Genomic DNA, 18,449 nt, shown 5'->3' with positions numbered 1-18,449 from the left:
TCAAACTGTAATCCCCAATGTTGGAGGAGGGGCCTGGTGGGAGCTGACTGGGTCACAGGACAGATTTCCTTCTTGCTGTTCTTGTGATAGTGAGTTCTCATGAGATCTGGTTGTTTAAAAGTGTGTAGGCCCGCCCCAAGCTCTCTTCCTCCTGCTCCAGCCATATAAGACGTGCCTGTTTCCCCTTCACCTTCCACCAAGATTGTAAGTTTCCGGAGGCCTCCCCAGCCATGCTTCCTGTACAGCCTGCAGAACTGTCAATTAAATCTCTTTTCTTTAGAAATTACCCAGCTTCAGGTAGTTCACAAAAATGTGAGAACAGACTAATGAAACAATCAACTCATGGCTCTGTAACACAAAAAATATAGGTAAGTTCAAAATTAACATGATGTTACCACATCCAACTTTTCTTTATTCTTGAGAAAAAAAAAGTCCAAGATCAAAGGAAAGCACCTGTTTTTAGTTAAACCCTAATACCTTTCTCAGGGCTTACTACAGTCTGGCCATATGTCAAGCAGGTCTGTCCAATGGCTTGGAACACAGACTTTTGCACTGAAAATTTAAAAACATTACTTGAATTAGGACTACACACACACACACACACACACACACACACACACACACACACAAAACACCTAAATTCTAAGTGAACACAACTATTGCTGAGACCCTGAATTTCAGGAAATAAAGATGGCTTAAAACTCAAAACTGCTCATCAAAATAATCGCGCAGGTCAGCCACCACTGCAGAACCATCACTGCTCAGAGGAATTGAGTCAGCGATGACCGATCTCATCATCTCTTCGTTAGCACATAAGCGGTTCAACTTGGGATAAGCAAGGAGTCTCTGCAGAGGTACAAAAAATTTATCTCCAACACAGAAGGGTTTGGGAGAGTTCTCTATCTTGGCTTTCTCAATCTCTGTGAAGACTGGTCCAAAGCATGGGCCGGGGGCCTTTGAGTCTTTGGGCTTATCACCCCATTCCCCATCCTGTTTTTTCTGCCGTGGCAGGTGGCTCACTCTCAAGCTTTCCACTTGTTGGGACACCTCATTAACCAACACAAGTTTAAAGAACCTTTCCTGCTGTAAGCTCGGGTACGAGGTGGTAAAAACCTAAAGGGAAAAACAAAACACTTAGAATATGGAAAAATTTTCAAAGCCATCAATAACTTTTTTGCCATGTAATAAATGTACATATTGAATATATGTCAGATCCTACTAATCATACATGCCTCAATTACAATGGGACTCAAATTACTGATACACAGACATTAACTGTCTGATGCTAATGCTCAATGTCTCCCAGCTGCGTTTCTACCAAGTCACACAAACCCAGTATTCCTACTTGGTATTACAGGGGAAAGGGCAAAAAATGAAAAATGGTTCCGTTAAAGGGGAAAATGTGGCTAAGTGCAGTGGCTCACACCTGTAATCTCAGCATTTTAGGAGGGTTGGGCAGGAGGACTGCTTGAGGATGGAAGTTCAAGACCAGCCTGGGCAACATAGTGAGACCCATAGTCTCTAGGGAAAAAAAAAGTAATTAGCTGAGCATGGTGGTACATGCCTGTAGTCCTAGCTACGTGGGAGGATTGCTTGTGTCCAAGAATTCAAGGCTGCAGTGTGCCATGATTGTGCCAGTGCACTCCAGCCTGGGTGACAGAACAAGACTCTGTTCCTAATTAAATAAATTTTTCAAAGAATGGGAGGATGTGTTTCTCCTTCTTGCCTCTTTAAACCCAAAGGGTCTAAGTAGTTTATAGGATCAGTCCTAAGAGTCATGTCCTAAGCCAACTGGAGAGGAACTGTTGCTGGCTTTCCTTTTTACTACTGATAATCCTAACAGATTACAAAAAGAGTCTGCTGAAGTACTGCTTTGAAGTATTCTAGGTGTTTTTGCGTAGAGATGGAGATCTCATTATGTTGTCTAGGCTGATCTCGAACTCCTGGGTTCAAGCAATCATTCTGCCTTGGCCTCCCAAACTGCTAGGATCACAGGTATGAGCCACTGTACCCAGCTGCTCTGAAGTATTCTAAGACGACTCCAGCAGACCATTGCCTTTAATGCACCTTGAAACATAGCAAAAGGCCAGGCAGTCTAAAAGGATACCATAGGCTAACTCTGACAGTAGTCATGGGGCCTGAAAATTTCTCCTAGGGTGAACCACAAAGCAAGGTCATTTATACTTATCTCTACTTTGGGGATTCTTACCCCCCAAAAAAGTTCACCACCCTAATGTATCTCTAGCCCTGATAGGTACCTCACGAAGAATACTCACAGCTTTATAAACATGCTGATCATGCTGCTCTGAAACACATGATTTCATTGCCTTTCCTCCATTTTTCCGGAAGATTCCTATCTGGGTACAGTATCCAACATTCTCAGCTCCAGCTGGTGGTTCCCCAACACCAGTAAACTCCACGGAGTAATCATAGCGATTTGCCACATATAAAGCCCTGAAATCAAAATGAGGACAGCAATCATTTATCTAAATGTAGAGCTACTGTTAAATAAAGAACCAGTTCTGGTCAGCAGTACAATAGAACATGAAAAATACAAAGAAATAAATACTTCCAAGTTTCAAATTCCTAACCACTAGTGTATTTACTTCTATGACAAATCAAAGCAAGGATATAGTGTCAGTTTCCAATTTACCCTAAGAGTATGGAAGAGAAAAGGAACATTACAGACAGGGTGCAGGGGTGAACAAGGAAACCACAAGGGCTCAACCCAGCTACCCATTTGGATTTGCAATTACACCAGAAAACATGACCAATCCCCAGGAGACATCCCGGGGCAGGGGCCTGAGGCTCTCTCTCACTGCCCCAAACCTTCCCTCTGTTTTGTTCCTCATCTCCATGCCAATACTACAGATGCCTTCACATAAAAGTGGCCACATACCCTCTCCACGCTTGCCCAAATGACCACACACTGTTTCCATACTTGCCCAAATGCAATGGTCCCTTTGTGATCTTATTACATACTAAGTCACAGGTTGGAAATCAATTTTATTGGACAAAAGTACAAAACAATTTAGGCAATATATGTATATCTATATTTATTTCCTAAGATTTTAAACTCCCGCAGGATCCCAAATAAGCAAAAATCCTTCTGAACTTACCAGGTTTGAAACTCCATTCTGGTCCACTCAAATTTATGATCTGAATCTCTTAAGGTCACTGATGGGAACAGGGGATTGAATTCAGAGTTTGGTGTGCTGATGACAATCATGGATGGAGACAGGTACCCAAATACCACTTCAGGAAATCTGGCCAGATCACCTGAATCCAAATGTTCTATTCTAAAATGGTTAATCAGAAAGATATAATAAAATCTAGCTTCACTTGCACCTATTTTTCTAACTGATTTATCAAAAACAATTTCCATCTGTATATCAATTTCTCCCTTCTTTGAATACGTAATAATGCTTACATGACCTAAGAACAATCATTCAGGCTGGGCGCAGTGGCTCACACGTGGAATCCCAGCACTTTGAGAGGCCAAGATAGATGGATCACCTTAGGTCAGGAGTTCGAGACCAGCCCAGCCAACATGATGAAACTCCATCTCTACTAAAAAATATAAACATTTGCTGGGCATGGTAGCACATGCCTGTAATCCCAGGTACTCAGGAGGGTGAGGCAGGAGAACCGCTTGAACCCAGGAGGCAGAGGTTGCAGTAAGCCGAGATTCCGCCACTGCACTCCAGCCTGGGTGACGAGCAAAACTCGGTCTCAAAAAAAAAAAAAAGAATTATTCGTATATTCTCATCCTTTCCTACCCTCCAACTCCACCTATGATGTTCCCTTATCCAACTAAGGTCCTTTGCTGTGCTCTACAGCTTCATTATCAATACCTCTAGAAAAAAGTCTCTGAGGTTAAACCTCCCTGATATAATGCATCAGGGAGGACAATATCACTTCTATGATACTCTTGTCAAAAATGCAGTCCCTGAATTTGATAACGAGGAGACAGTTAGATTGAGGGACATTCTAGAAAATAGCACATATTCTTCAGAAATATCAAGGGCAAATAGGACCAAGCAGAAAGGCTGCACAGACCTGCTTCAGATTAAAGGAGCCCACACAAACGTGACAACCAAATGCATAGTGTGATCCTGGACCATTTTAAATTTTAGCTAAATTTTAAAATAGCTATAGAGAAACATTACTGGAACAAATGATGCATGCTGAATATGGACTTAGATGAGGTAATAGTACTGTATCTATGTTAAATTTCCTGATAGAGTTATGTGGTTATGGTAAGACGTCTTTGTTCTTAGAAAATATTTACCAAGGTATCTAGGGGCAACAGGACACAACATACCCAACCTACTCTGAGATGGTTGAGATAAAAAAAAAATACATGTAGAAAACTATATTTAGAGAAAAAGACAAAGTAAATAGGATCAACTATAAACAAGTGGTAAATCTAGGTAAAAAACAGCTGAGAGAATTCCTTGGACCAATCCTGCAACTTCTGTAAATTTGTAATTATATAACAACTAAATGTTACCAAAACAGGATCTGACAAAGTTTTGCTGCCATCCCATCTAAGTCAGTATATCCTAAGGAAACTAGATATTGACAAAAATGCTTCATGCAGGCCTGAGCTTCTACGCCATTCCCAAGAAAATTAGGAGCCGGCTGGGTGCAGTGGCTTACACCTGTAATGCCAGCACTTTGGGAGGCTGAGGCAGGCAGATCACGAGGTCAGGAGCTCCAGACCAGTCTGGCCAATATAGTGAAACTCCATGTCTACTAAAATACAAAATAATTAGTCAGGCTTGGTGGTGGGCAGCTGTAATCCCAGCTACTCAGGAGGCCGAGGCAGAAGAATTGCTTGAATCCAGGAAGCAGAGGTTGCAGTGGGCAGAAATGGCACCACTGCACTCCAGCCCGGCTGACAGTGCGAGACTCGGTCTCAAAAAAAAAAAAAAGAAAAAAAAAATTAGGAGCCACATTAAGCTGTAGAGAGACAATCTACTTCCACTGGCTGCAAGGACATCCCCACATCACCACTAGGCCTCTATTTCTCGGCAGGACAGTGATGGGCAGAAACATCATGACCTTTCATCCGGTTATAAGCAGCAGCACTGAAGGTGAACTGGTGACCTGTTTCACTAGTCAGTAACAGTCTTCAAGCTGCCAAATCTAGCTGTTTCTTGAGTCTTCTTATTTTACCTGACTTCTTTGCATCACCAGTGCAAATACTATCATAACCACAATCTATGGTTATAAACATAACATAATTAGAGGGACAGTTATTGCTTTATCATATACTGGAAAATAAGAAAAGCTGAAATTAAATGAGCTAAGTATTTATTTCAAGAAGTTAGGAAAACACAGCAAATGAAACCCAAAATGAGCAGATGCAAGGAAATACAAAGGGATTTTTATTTTCTCTTTTGAGACGGAGTCTTGCTCTTGTTGCCCAGGCTGGAGGGCAATGGCGCAATCTCAGCTCACTGCCACTTTCACCTCCCAGGTTCAAGAGATTCTCCTGCCTCAGCCTCCCAAGTAGCTGAGATTACAGGTACTCACCACCATGACCGGCTAATTTTTGTATTTTTAGTAGAGACAGGGTTTCACCATGTTGGCCAGGCTAGTCTTGAACTTCTGACCTCAGGTGATCCGCCCACCTCAGCCCCCCAAAGTGCTGGGATTACAGGTGTGAGCCACCACGCCCAGCTCAGAAGGAAATTTTTAAAAGCAAAACATACACACGCTCTTAAACCTATGACCTAACCAGTAATCCCACTCACAAGTGAAGTAAAATTTACCTTTGCACAAAAGCGATATGTGAATGTTTGTTAACAGTTCTATTTATAATCACTCCAAACTGGAAACAATCCAAATATCTTTAAAATGGGTAAAGAATGAAAAGTGGCACTTCCATACAATGGAATGCTACTCAGGAATTACAAGGGACCAACTACTGACACACAGAAGAACTTAGGTAACTCTCAAAGCCATCACTGAGTGAATGAAGATTGTCTCAAAGGTTATAAACTATATGATTCTATTGTCACATACTCTCAAAAGGACAAAGCCATAGTGATGGAAAACAGAGGAAGGTGGCCACAAAGGAGTAGTGCAAAATAGGTGTTTGGGGTGATGGATTGTTCTGTATCTTGACCATAGTAATGGCTGCATTAAACTATGTGTGTTTAAATTCACAGAACTCTACCCTGTAAAAATCTTCAATTTTACTACATGCTATTTTTACATCAGCATAAATAAACTCAAAAAACAAAGTGGGTGTAAATATCTGCTATGTGTATCATAGTTACCAGGCTAATTCCCCTAATATAAAAAGAAAGTATATGAATTAGTAAGAAAAATGCCAACAATCCAGTAAGAAAAATTTATAAAAGAAACACATAGTTCAGAGAAATTCTCTGAACTCTGGAACAGGTGAAAATGTAATACAGGAAAAATAAAATTCAAACTACACTGAAATTAAACTTTCTTCTTATCAGACTGTCAAAGATCAAGTTGGATAAGACAATTCTGGATAAATCACACGGTGAAGGGGTAGGAAAACAAAACCTCCTACATGAGCAATCGGCATGTCAATCAGTACAACTCCTAACGAGGGCAGTTTGGCAAAGACGTTCGTGGTGGATGCTGCTAGCTTTCCACCAAATTCTACTCTATTCTTCCTCCATAGTAAGAGTTGTCACAGGCATATAGCTGCCCAGTTACAGGATCTATTTTCAGCCTCCTTTTCAGCCAGGTGTGACCACAAACCTAAGTTCTCATAAACGGAAGATGAATGGAAGAGATATTTGCCCTTCTGGGTCTTAAAATATTTAGCATACATGCCTCTATGATTTTTCCACTCTCATTAACCAGAAGAATGTGTCTGTGACCCAGCTATGACCACACATAGGTTTAATACTCCAAGGGACAGTAGAACAAGACACAGGAATTTGGTTCCTGAGTGACTTCAAGGAGCCAAGCCACTGCCAATCATGGACCAGTCAGTGGTGGGTCCGTAACGTGAATGAAATGGTGAATCTGTTAAAGAAAACAGTATGGCAGTTCCTCAAAAAATTAAAAATAGAATTACCATACAATCCAGCATTTCCATTTCTGGATATATACCCAAAATAACTGAAAGCAGGGCACAAATGGATATTTGTATACCATGTTCAGAAGAGCATTTTTTTGCAATAGCCAAAAAGTGGAAACAACCCAAGCATCTATCAACAGATAAATGCATAAACAAGCTACGTTATATACATATACCATGGATGATTCAGCCTTAAAAAGAAGGAATTTCTGACACATGCTACAGCATATGGGTAAACCTTGAAGACATTATGAGAAGTGTCATAGCCAGTCAAGTCTCAAAAGGACAAATAATGCCTGATTCCACTTATAGAGTCAGAAAACAGAATGGTGGCTACTGGGAGGCAGGAACTGGGAGTTGTTAACAGGTGGATAATTGTTTCGGTTTTGCAAGACAAATAAGTTCTGTGAATGGATGGTGGTGTGGCAGCACGACAATGTTAATGTATTTAATGCCACTGAACTGTACACTTAAAAATGGTTGACGTGGAAAATTGTTATGTGTATTTTACCACAATAAAAACAAAAATAATAGAGGAGGTACACAGGTTTTAAAAACTGAAACACTAACTTCAAGGAGGACAAATTGGATATATTTAAGTATGAATGATGAGACCAAAATACTATGAGATTTTCTTATTGCCAGTTGCTGTTCTAAACTTTATATATGACTTCTTTGTTCTCCCATTTTGTTTCCTATAACTAATATGTTACATTAGGCAATAGAAAATACAAAAAAAAAAAATACAAAGTAAACTCTCTGCTCTAGAGGGAGCAGTACATATTACTAAAAATTAGAAATCAGGCGGGGTGCAGTGGCTCACGCCTTTTTTTTTTTGGAGACGGAGTTTCGCTCTTGTTACCCAGGCTGGAGTGCAATGGCGCGATCTCGGCTCACCGCAACCTCCGCCTCCTGGGTTCAAGCAATTCTCCTGCCTCAGCCTCCTGAGTAGCTGGGACTACAGGCACGCGCCACCATGCCCAGCTAATTTTTTGTAGTTTTAGTAGAGACGGGGTTTCACCATGTTGACCAGGATGGTCTCGATCTCTTGACCTCATGATCCACCCACCTCGGCCTCCCAAAGTGCTGGGATTACAGGCTTGAGCCCCCATCTCAGCACTTGGGGAGGCCGAGGCAGGCAGATCACATGAGGCCAGGAGTTCAAGACCAGCCTGGCCAACATGGTGAAACCCCATCTCTACTAAAAATACAAAAATTAGCTGGGCATGGTGTCCCATGCCTGTTATCCCAGCTACTCAGGTGGCTGAGGTAAGAGAATCACTTGAACCTGGGAGGTGGAGGTTGCAGTGTGCCAAGATCATACCATTGCACTCCAGCCTGGGTGACAGAGTGAGACCCTGTCTCAAAATACATAAATGCATACATACATACACACACAAATACATACATAAAGAAAAATTAGAAATCAACCTGAACACACAACCAGGCAAACTGACCACAGAGCAAGCAAGCCCCTTAACTATTAAATGTCATTAAGAAGCACCTATCTTGGGTTTCTAAATACCAATCCCACTTTAAAAGAAACAGAGCTCCTTTGAGAAATAAATTATTCCAGGACTAGAGAAGGAAAAGTAGAAGAGGGGCCTGACACATCTTGCATGTCAGAAAGTGCTCAGAAAAATGAGACCTATCTCTAGGCTCAGGAGCCAGCTCATTGGGGCCCCCACTAACCAACCCCACTAGACAATTTGAAGAAGTGCAGAAATAAATCACAAACTATCAAAAAATAAGAATTCATGAGTTCACTTACTGATAAATAAGTAAGTGGGGAGAGGGAGGGCTCTTGCTCCTGGTAAAAGGCCAAGGGTTGACTGGTAAATGTCCAGAGGTAGTACTGGAATAGCAGTAAATATCATTTGCCACCACTGTCATAAAGATTGGGCCAGACAAGAATCACTGATGATGCTAAATCTAGAGGGAAATATGAATGAGTGACAAGGTATCTGCATAGTCTCAATATGTCTCCCTATAAGTTGTAATGAAAAAAGGCAAAATCAAAACAGTAATTACACAGTGAAGCAAACAGCTGACTGGGGGCAGGGGAGAGGGAATCAAAATTAATGTCACCAAGGAGGGACAGATGGACATCATGTGCTTCCAAATGGGAGGCCCTGAGAAGGACTCAAATAACCTCTGCAGTGTTCCGCTGTATTCCAAAGATACATAAGCTGAATCTAATCAATGGGAGCCCAAAATGAAAAAGTACTCGTTAAAAAGGGGGACAGGGGATTGGTTACATAAAACCCCTTGCCTTGGAAATAAGCTGAATTTTTTCCCTTTTAAGTTTACATGTAATAATTGTACATATTTATAGGGTGCAGAGCGATAGTTTGATATAGGTATATAATGTGTAATGATCAAGTCACAGTAATGAGGATCTCCATCGCCTCATTTATCATTTATTCATGCTAGAAACATTCAAAATCCTCTAGCTCTTTGAAAATACACAATTGTCCTTAACTATATTCACCCTACAGTGCTATAGAATAAAACTTATTCCTCCTAACTGTAATTTTGTATCCATTAACTCTCTATCCTCTCCTCCTTGCTACCCTTCCCAGCCAATAATAATTCTACTCTCTACTTAAATTTGAGCTTATTTTTTAAGCACCCAGATATGAGAACATATGGTATTTATCTTTCTATACCTGACTTATTTCCCTTAATGTCCTCTAGGTTCATCCATGACAATTTCATACCTTTTTATGGCTGAATAGTACTCCATTGTGCATATATACCACTTTTTTGTTTTGTTTTTTGTTTTTGTTTTGTTTTGTTTCATCCTTGTTGCTCAGGCTGGAATGCAATGGTGCAATCTCTCTCAGCTCACTGCAACCTCCACCTCCCAGGTTCAAGAGATTCTCCTGCCTCAACCTCCAGAGTAGCTGGGATTACAGGCATGCCCCACCATGCCTGGCTAATTTTGTATTTTTAGTAGAGATGGGGTTTCTCCATGTTGGTCAGGCTAGTCTTGAACTCCTGACCTCAGGTGATCCACCCACCTCGGCCTCCCAAAGTGCTGGGATTACAGGTGTGAGCCACTGCGCCTGGCCTATATACCACATTTTCTTTATCCACTCATCTGCTGATGGACATTTAGGTAGATTCCATATCCTGGCTACTGTGCTGTAACAAACACTGGGGTGCAGATATCTCTTCAATATAACCGACTTCTTTCCTTTGGATAAATACCCTGTAGTGGGATTGCTAGATCATATGGCAGTTCCATTTTCAGTTTTTTGAAAAATGAAACTCAGCCTCTCAAAACTGCCTCAGCCACGCCAAGTGCTGGGATTACAGGCATGAGCCACTGCGCCCAGTTTTTAGTAATGTGTACTGCTCCTCCAGAGCAGAGAGTTTACTTTGTATTTTTTGTTTTTTCTATTGCCTGGTACATATTATAGGAAACAAAATAGAATGAAGAACAAAGAAGCCATATATAAAGTTTAGAACAGCAATAAAAAATCTACTCGTAGGTATTTTGGTCTCATCATTCATACTTAAATATATCCAATTTGTCCTCCTTGAAGTTAGTGTTTCAGTTTTTAAAACCTGTTTTCCATAATGGCTATACTAATTTACATTCCAACCAATTTATATGAGTTCCCTTTCTCTGCATCCTTGCCAGCATTTATTGTCTTTTTAATACATCCATTCTAAATGGGGTGAGATATCTCACTGTGGTTTTGATTCACATTTCCCTGATGATTAGTGATGTTGAGCATTTTTTTCATATTCATGTTAACCATCTGTATGTCTTTTGAGAAATGTCTATGCAGGTTCTTTGTCCATTGTTTAATTATTTTGGAGTTTTGGGTTTTTTGCTGTTGAGAACCTTGTATATTCCCTTGTATATTAGCCCCTTGATAAATACTTTGCAAATATTTTCTCCCATTCTATAGGTTCTCTTCATTCTTTCCTTTGCTGTGTAGAAACTTTTGAGTTTCATATAGTCCCATTTGTGTATTTGTTTGTAGCCTGTGCTTTTGTAGTCTTATTCAAAATCTTTGCCTAGACCAATGTCCTGAAGCATTTCCTGTTTTCTTCTAGTACTTTTATAGTTTTGGGTCTGCATTTAACTCTTTAATCCATCTTGATGTTTGTACACAGTGAGAGATAGGGGTCTAATTTCATTCTGCATATGCACATGCAGTTCTCCCCGTACCATTTATTGGAGACAGTGTCCTTTTGCCAATGCATGTTCTTGCTGTCTTTGTTGAAATCAGTTGGCTGAAAATGTATGGATTTATTTGTGGGTTCTCTCTATTCTGTTCCATCGGTCTATGTATCTGCTTTTATACCAGAACCATGATGTTTTGATTACTACTGCTTTGTAGTACATTTTGAATCAGGCAGTGTGGGGCCTCCAACTTTTAAACTGATTTTTTTAGTAGAGGCAAAGGGCCACATGTATACCCGTAACTGATTCAGAGAAAAAATAAATCTACAGGGAGATGGAGGTGGGGGGAACAGGAGAGGGAGGGTGGAATGTACAAATGATTTTAAAAGTGAGGAAGGTGTTAACATCTGGATAAAGGGGGGTACAGGTATTCTTGGTACTATGTATTTATGGCAATTTATCTGTATACTTGAAATTCCTAAGTAAAATGTTGGAAAAGAAGAGTAAAAAGATATCCCTAACCAATGAGCAGTTTTCTTTACAAATAATAATAAAGACCTAAATATTTAGGACACTGAGATCACTCAGGCTTATTCAGGCTTTTCAAATGAACAGTTATACAGTATAAATCAGTTTAAAACTTACAATTCAATACACGTTATCAAGTCAAATCCAAGCAAACGAGAGTCTCTCTCCACAACAGACCCATGATACAATGTGATGGTCAAATTTAGATCCCGAGGTTTCAGAAAATCACCCATGAAAGGAGCTAATGTATCCCTGCAAAATAATTATTGAAGAAACATTCTGAACATGATCTATTTAAAAATTCTCACCAGCTACAGAACTCAGATCCTCTGATAAATATCTTCTACCTATGTTGACATAAGTCTGACATGGCCTGTTTTTCTTGTCTTGATATATTAAACACCAGGTCATAGGGAAACTTCCAGTCACAATGGGAAGTTACTGGCCAGTGAGAAAAAGACTTTGAATATTTAATACTGTTATATCGTTTTCATTTGTAATAGTTTTGGTTTTCCAGCTTTAGTTTCGGTGATTTTCAGATTTTTGTTCTTTAGAAGATCATTCTTGAAGCAATCTGTGGAAATCTAATGTATATATGCCATATACACAAGAGACAGGAGAAATGCTATGGCTCAAAATGGAGGCGATGGCCTGGAGCCTTGGCCTTAGTGTTCTGGAGAATTTTAAATCCTCTGCTATAAATTATCAAAGTGTCTAGCATTAAAGTGATGAGATTTTGAAACTGAATTTGAACATCTGAAATTGAATTTGCAATGGCTTCTACTATTATAATCATTTAATTGAGGCTATACTTTAAGTTGGTAGCAATAAAATACAGGTATTTTTAGTGTTATGGCAAATCCTGATTATTCAGTGAGTTAAAGATAGCTTCAATCTTTTAAGACAAATATAAAATCAACACTTTCTCTAAACTCAATTAATAATGTCATTAGTTTTATATTAATGAATAATTCTTTCAGAAACTAGGTATTACCCTCTCCATCGTAATTTATCCTCATTAATATCTACTCCAACAAGCAATTCAATGCATGGATTGACTTTTAGCAGCCTTAAGAGTGAAGTATCACCACATCCCAGGTCTGCAACCTGTAGATGAGACAGAATGTTATTTCAAAGACATTTACAGCCAGAAAAGTATGATCAAAAACTTTTATTTCTGAGGAGGAGAGCGGAGAGTACATATCAGTAGTAAAATAATAAAACCATTATATGGAAGGATTTTTTGGTAGAAGATTCTACACAAAAAAAAAAAAAAAAAAAAAATTAACCTGAGACTTTATAAGCCCATAGGCAAATTTCTATTTGATCACAGTAAATAGAAAGGTCCACTCCTATTCCAGAACAACTATTATTGCCTATATTGAACTAATAAAAAACAATTAGGTACATACTCTTTTCCCATTCAGAATCAGAATTTGGAGTCTTAAATATTCTCAGCATATTTCAGCAAACAAAGCTTTCTAAAACTTTGCTTTCATCCCTCAAACATTAATTTGATTAAACAATTACCTCAAACCATCTGAAATTCCATACTGAACTTTGAGCTGCCAAAAAGCCAATTTTAGATGCCTTACCTGAATACACACGCCTAGATGGTCAGAGATGTAAACTAATACCTGCACCTTGGTGTGCAAGTGTGAAACAGTAGTGGTGCAGTTAAGGGAAACTTTTACACACAGGAATCTTCACTGAGTCTTCAACATCAAGCAGAAAAAGAAAGCTTTCATCTAGATATTCATCTTACCTGCATCTAGTTCACATCCAATCCATTAGTATAGTAACCAGGTATGAACGTATGTATGTAGGTTGTATGCAATTATGACTTTACTCTGAAATTAATTGAGAAGGCTCACTATGATCTAATTTTCTTTTTGAGACAGGATCTTGCTCTGTTGCCAAGGCTGGAGTGCAGGTGATAACAGTTCACTGCAGCCTCAACTTCCTGGGCTCAAGAGATCCTCCCACCTCAGCCTCCTGAGTAACTGGGACTACAGGCACATACCACCATGCCCAGCTAATTTTACTTTTTGTAGAGACAGGGTCTCACTATGGTGCCAGACTGGTCTCAAGCTATTCAGCTGCCTCAGCCTCCCAAAGTGCTGAAATTATAGATGTGAGACATCATCCCCAGCCCATTATCGTCTAATTTTAAAAGAAACACAATACCTGTGGCTACAATACCAGTTTGCCTGGTATTTTTAGAGCATTTAGCTCTAGAAATATGGTGCCTACAAGATCACATCCCACTACAAAATCTCAAGATTTTCTTCACATTTGAACCTGGCAATACTGAACTCTACCTGAGCCCTGTGTTTCTGGCATCTGTTAAAGGAATCTACCTATGCTCTGTGTTCCAGGAAACGGTTCACTGCAAAAAACCACCCTCCTCCATAAAACTTAGGTAGGATTCCTTGCGTTTCCATTCTTTGCCTCAAATAACTGGCAGGAATACTTGTCCCCATTGATCAATAGGAAGAAAATTTCTTTTTTAACCATAGTTTATTTGAACTTTCCTCCTTCCCCCAGGGCCCTGAACTTTGGCCTGAGGGAACAGCCCCCTCCTTAAGGCTCCCCATTCTACTGTCCTTTCAAACCACCCTTTCATCCCACTTCCCTAGTTTATAGCTTTGTTCACTTCTCTAGTAAAAGAAAAATCCCTTTGGCTCAACTCTTGAGACATTTGCGGATCTTGTGGTTACGGCATTCTCCCTATTGCAATAATCCCTGTGAAAAGTCTCTCCACGCTAATGCATTTGACAAACCACCTCATAAGACTAGTCTACTAGTCTTAATAATTGAATGTTTGGAAAGAGAAAAAATACCTACCTTCTTGGGCTCATGTTGCTCCACTAAATTTTTAACAAACTGGTACCGCTGCCTGTATAGTGGAGGTTTAAACTGAATTACCGTCTCCCTGGGAACTTCTTCAAAATTACCGTCAACCACACTACTGCACTAAAGTTCACAAACAAAAAAAAGATGGGTTCTAAATCATGCATGACTTCAGAAATTAAATAAAGAAAAACCTTAATTTCCCCCAATCACTTCGAAAAACATACTGGCCTTCACATATCCCTTGTCTTAAAATCATTAGGGAGCGCTGTTTCCTCCACAGTTCATCTAAGCATCCTTTCATGCCTTAAAAGTGAGAATCTGGCTCTATGCTCCCTATAGCTTAGTTTCAACTGAAGGGAACATTACTAATGAACGTATACAATGAAAACAACTAGAAGCCTCCAAGCCACAAGGGACCTTTTGTGGAGTGAGCTGCCAAAGCCTGTGGTCCAGATAGACAGGAGGCTGGAAAATATTTATAATGACTGACACACACACACATACACACTCTTACACTTTTTTTCTTCAAGACAAGTCTTGCTCTGTCACCCAGGCTGGAGTGCAGTGGTGTAATCTCGGCTCACTGCAACCTCTGCCTCCCTCCCGGGTTCAAGCAATTCTCTACTGCCTCAGCCTCCTGAGTAGCCAGGATTACATTACAGGCACACGCCACTATGCCCGGCTAATTTTTTTATTTTTAGTAGAGACAGGTTTCACCATGTTGGCCAGGCTCTTCTTGAACTCCTGACCTCATGATCCATCTGCCTTGGCCTCCCAAAGCACGGGGATTACAGGCATCAGCCACTATGCCCGGCCAACACTCTTCTCTTTTTAAGAGAAATGGGGTCTCACTATGTTGCCCAGGCTAGATTAAAACTCCTGGCATCAAGCAATCCTCCCACCTCAGCCTCCTGAGTAGGTGGGCATCTGTAGGAGCATTCCACCATACCAGCAAAAGACTCTCTCCCTGACCAAACTTTAGTCAGGTTTCTGAGCCATCTTCTTGAACAGACCTCAATCCTGGCCCCAAACTGGTCTTTGGGCTGCCTAGCCCAATTTTAACAAGAATACTTCTAAATCAGTTTAGGCAGAATCTTCTACCCCTGATATCTGATCACCCTTAATAGCTGGTCAAATTTTTCATCCTTGCAATGTCCTTATTGCAACAGTCTTCAATAAAGTCAGACTAATTTTTTCTTTAACATGACCCCAAGAAAAAACAGAATTTATAAGATTAATCTGGAACAGTTGTTATTCTGTTCCATTATAAAATAGTCCAGAGGATATTTGGTATCTAGTATAGCACTGTCCAATAAAGATAAAATACAAGTAGGCTATTTTCTTGTAGCCCAAGAATTGTAATTATAATTGGAATTAATTAGAATATTTAACCCAGTATATCAAAAATATAATTTCCACATAAAATCAATATAAAAGTGAGAATTTAGATTCTTGTTTTACATATTAAGTCGTCAAAATCCACTGTGCTATATATTTTGTAATTCCGCATTTCAATTTCAAAATTTTCACCAGAAATACTTGTCTGTATTGGATTTCAAAAACTTTACATTTAAAATATACATCCACACACCCAAATTATTCCAAACATACTTTTTTTTCCAATAATGAAATCAAATATCCATTTTTAAACTTAAAATTAAAAATGAAGTTATGAGCCTAGGTGGTCAGCACTGCAGTGAGTCGTGATTGGGCCAGTGCATTCCAGCCTGGTCAACAGAGCAAGACCCTGTCTTTAAAAAAAAAAAAAAAAAGTTAAAGTTCAGTTCCTTAGTTCCACTAGCCACATTTCAAGCGCCCACTTGCCATGTGCAGCTACTGGACAGCAGGGAGCTACAACCTAGATACTCCCAGTGTGGTTTCCAAACCAGTGGCACCTTCACCTAGAAACTTTAGAAACACAAAAGCTTGGGCCTCCCCCTAGACCTCCTTAAACAGAATCTGCAGCTTATCAAAATCCTGGGTGATCCATATGCAGGATCACATTTGGGAAAACACTACTTAGAGTGGTTTTTAAAATAGATTTTGCTACTTTAACAACTAGTGATAAAAATAAAAACATTTGTTTTACTTACATACACCAAATGTGAATCTTTCAACTAAGTACACTCTTATTTACCTCAACCAACACTCCAGGAAATGTTAGGACCTAAATGTGATTAATTTTGCTTGCAGTTATCTCACAATACATCCAGGTAGTAATTCTATTTTTTTGAGACAGATTTTCACAATGTCACCCAAACAGGAGTGCAGTAGTGCAATCTCGGCTCACTGCAACCTCTGCCTCCCAAGTTCAAGCAATTCTCCTGCCTCAGCCTCCCAAATAGCTGGGATTTCAGGCGCCCGCCACCATGCCCAGCTAATTTTTTGTATTTTTAGTAGACAGGGGGTTTCCCTATATTGGTCAGGCTGGTCTCGAACTTCTGACTTCAGGTGATCCACCCACTTCGGCCTCCCAAAGTGCTGGGATTACAGGCGTGAGCCCCCACGCCTGGCCTCATCCAGGTGGTAACTCTTAAGAGTCAAATAAACAGCTAAGAAGAGTGGCATTACCTGCAGCTTGTTTTCTTCCATTGTTTCCACGTTTTGTTGAAACAAAAATGAAGATTTATCCTGCAGGATCTATTTGAGACAATCAGCACTGACTCAGCTGTAATAAACACAAAACCGTTTTTTGGTTTTTTGTTTTTAACAAAACCGTTTTTGTGAAGAAACACCTGAAGGAAATAACTGCCTAGTTCAGTAGGGAAGAACGAACATCTCTTTCTTACTCCTTACTACAGTATATAATTTAAACAGAATGCTTAAAAGTAAATAACGAATTCACCACTGGGTACTCAAAAAAAACGAAAGCAGGACTTGAACAGATATTTATATACCGAAGTTCACTGCAGCATTATTCACAATTGCCAATCTGTGGATTAAATGTAGTCTACATTTAATCCACAGAATGTATCCATTAAGTATTTTTTCAGACATTCGCAAGCAGGCTCAGAAAGCGTAACTTTTCACTACGTCAAACCCTGCTAAGAGCAACACCCATTCTTTCCCTTTACTATCATTAACAGTTCAATTTGATACAAACGGAACAATCTTAGGAGTTCTGCCCATTTCATTGCTAAGAGCCTCAACTTCGAATTTTTTCAAAAACAATTTTTCCACACATGGTCAAAATGAAATTTCAAGGGGGGGGAACATTCCCCTGATAAGCCAGAGATTCTCCAACATCTAACCAATTCACTCACGAACTTGAATTTAAATTTTGGTTCTCTATTGCACGTGTCTCCATCAACTAGACTTTGGTCTGAAATTTAGGCAACTTGTTAGTCACCAACTTGTAGTAGGAAACCGTGTTCACTGGAGCCAACGCTTCTGTCTTTGTACAGGCCGTCGCTTCCATCACCTTGCAGTAAAAAGCACGCCCAACCGGAAAAGCAAAGCTCGGCGCGGAGCCGCCGGCCTCTTCAACTCTGGGTGCCGCCGTGACGCCCGCGCACGCGCAGCCTCGCTACGTGACGCTACTGCCGCGGCCACGCGTGCGCCCACACCTAAGCCTGGGCCGCCCCAGGGGCTCGCCAGCCTCGTGCACTCTCACGGTCAGCCCTGAGCCCCGGGAGCCCCATGGTGCGCTGGGCACCGTCTCTCTAGTCTCTCGGCTCCGAGGCGTCGGTTTTGCGTATCGTAACGGCCGCTGTGGCGCATGCCCGGAAGCCATTTTTAAGGTCCTCACCCGAATCTTGGCGAGGACCACTGCGTTCGCCGCGTCGCGTACCCAGCCAGCGCGCGGCTGAGGCCCGGGCCGGCGCGGCGGCTGTTGGCGAAGGCCCCCGG

General features: G+C 40.5%; 1 protein-coding gene across 3 annotated transcripts; it reads right to left on the bottom strand.

The window, feature by feature from the left end:
• Positions 1-386: 386 nt before the first annotated feature.
• Positions 387-18,233, bottom strand: HENMT1 (HEN methyltransferase 1). 3 transcript variants are annotated; one of them, XM_032249918.1, is made up of 8 exons: positions 17,977-18,233; positions 17,172-17,268; positions 14,592-14,720; positions 12,739-12,851; positions 11,862-11,996; positions 3,120-3,299; positions 2,277-2,454; positions 387-1,113 (listed from the first exon to the last, which is right to left on the bottom strand). In XM_032249918.1, the coding sequence occupies exons 2-8, from the start codon at positions 17,190-17,192 to the stop codon at positions 703-705; spliced, it is 1,167 nt and encodes a 388-aa protein (XP_032105809.1). In that variant the 5' UTR covers positions 17,193-17,268; positions 17,977-18,233; the 3' UTR covers positions 387-702. The 3 variants fall into 3 exon arrangements, with proteins under 3 accessions (XP_032105809.1, XP_032105810.1, XP_032105808.1); XM_032249919.1 differs by having other exon boundaries at positions 18,022-18,110; XM_032249917.1 differs by lacking the exon at positions 17,172-17,268 and having other exon boundaries at positions 17,977-18,133.
• Positions 18,234-18,449: the final 216 nt, after the last annotated feature.

This window comes from Sapajus apella, unplaced genomic scaffold (assembly GCF_009761245.1).
Source record: "Sapajus apella isolate SASKATOON/1434 unplaced genomic scaffold, GSC_monkey_1.0 scaffold69, whole genome shotgun sequence".
Lineage (NCBI taxonomy): Eukaryota > Metazoa > Chordata > Mammalia > Primates > Cebidae > Sapajus > Sapajus apella.
Note: the sequence above shows the minus strand (reverse complement) of the source record. Positions and strands in the feature narration are given on the sequence as shown.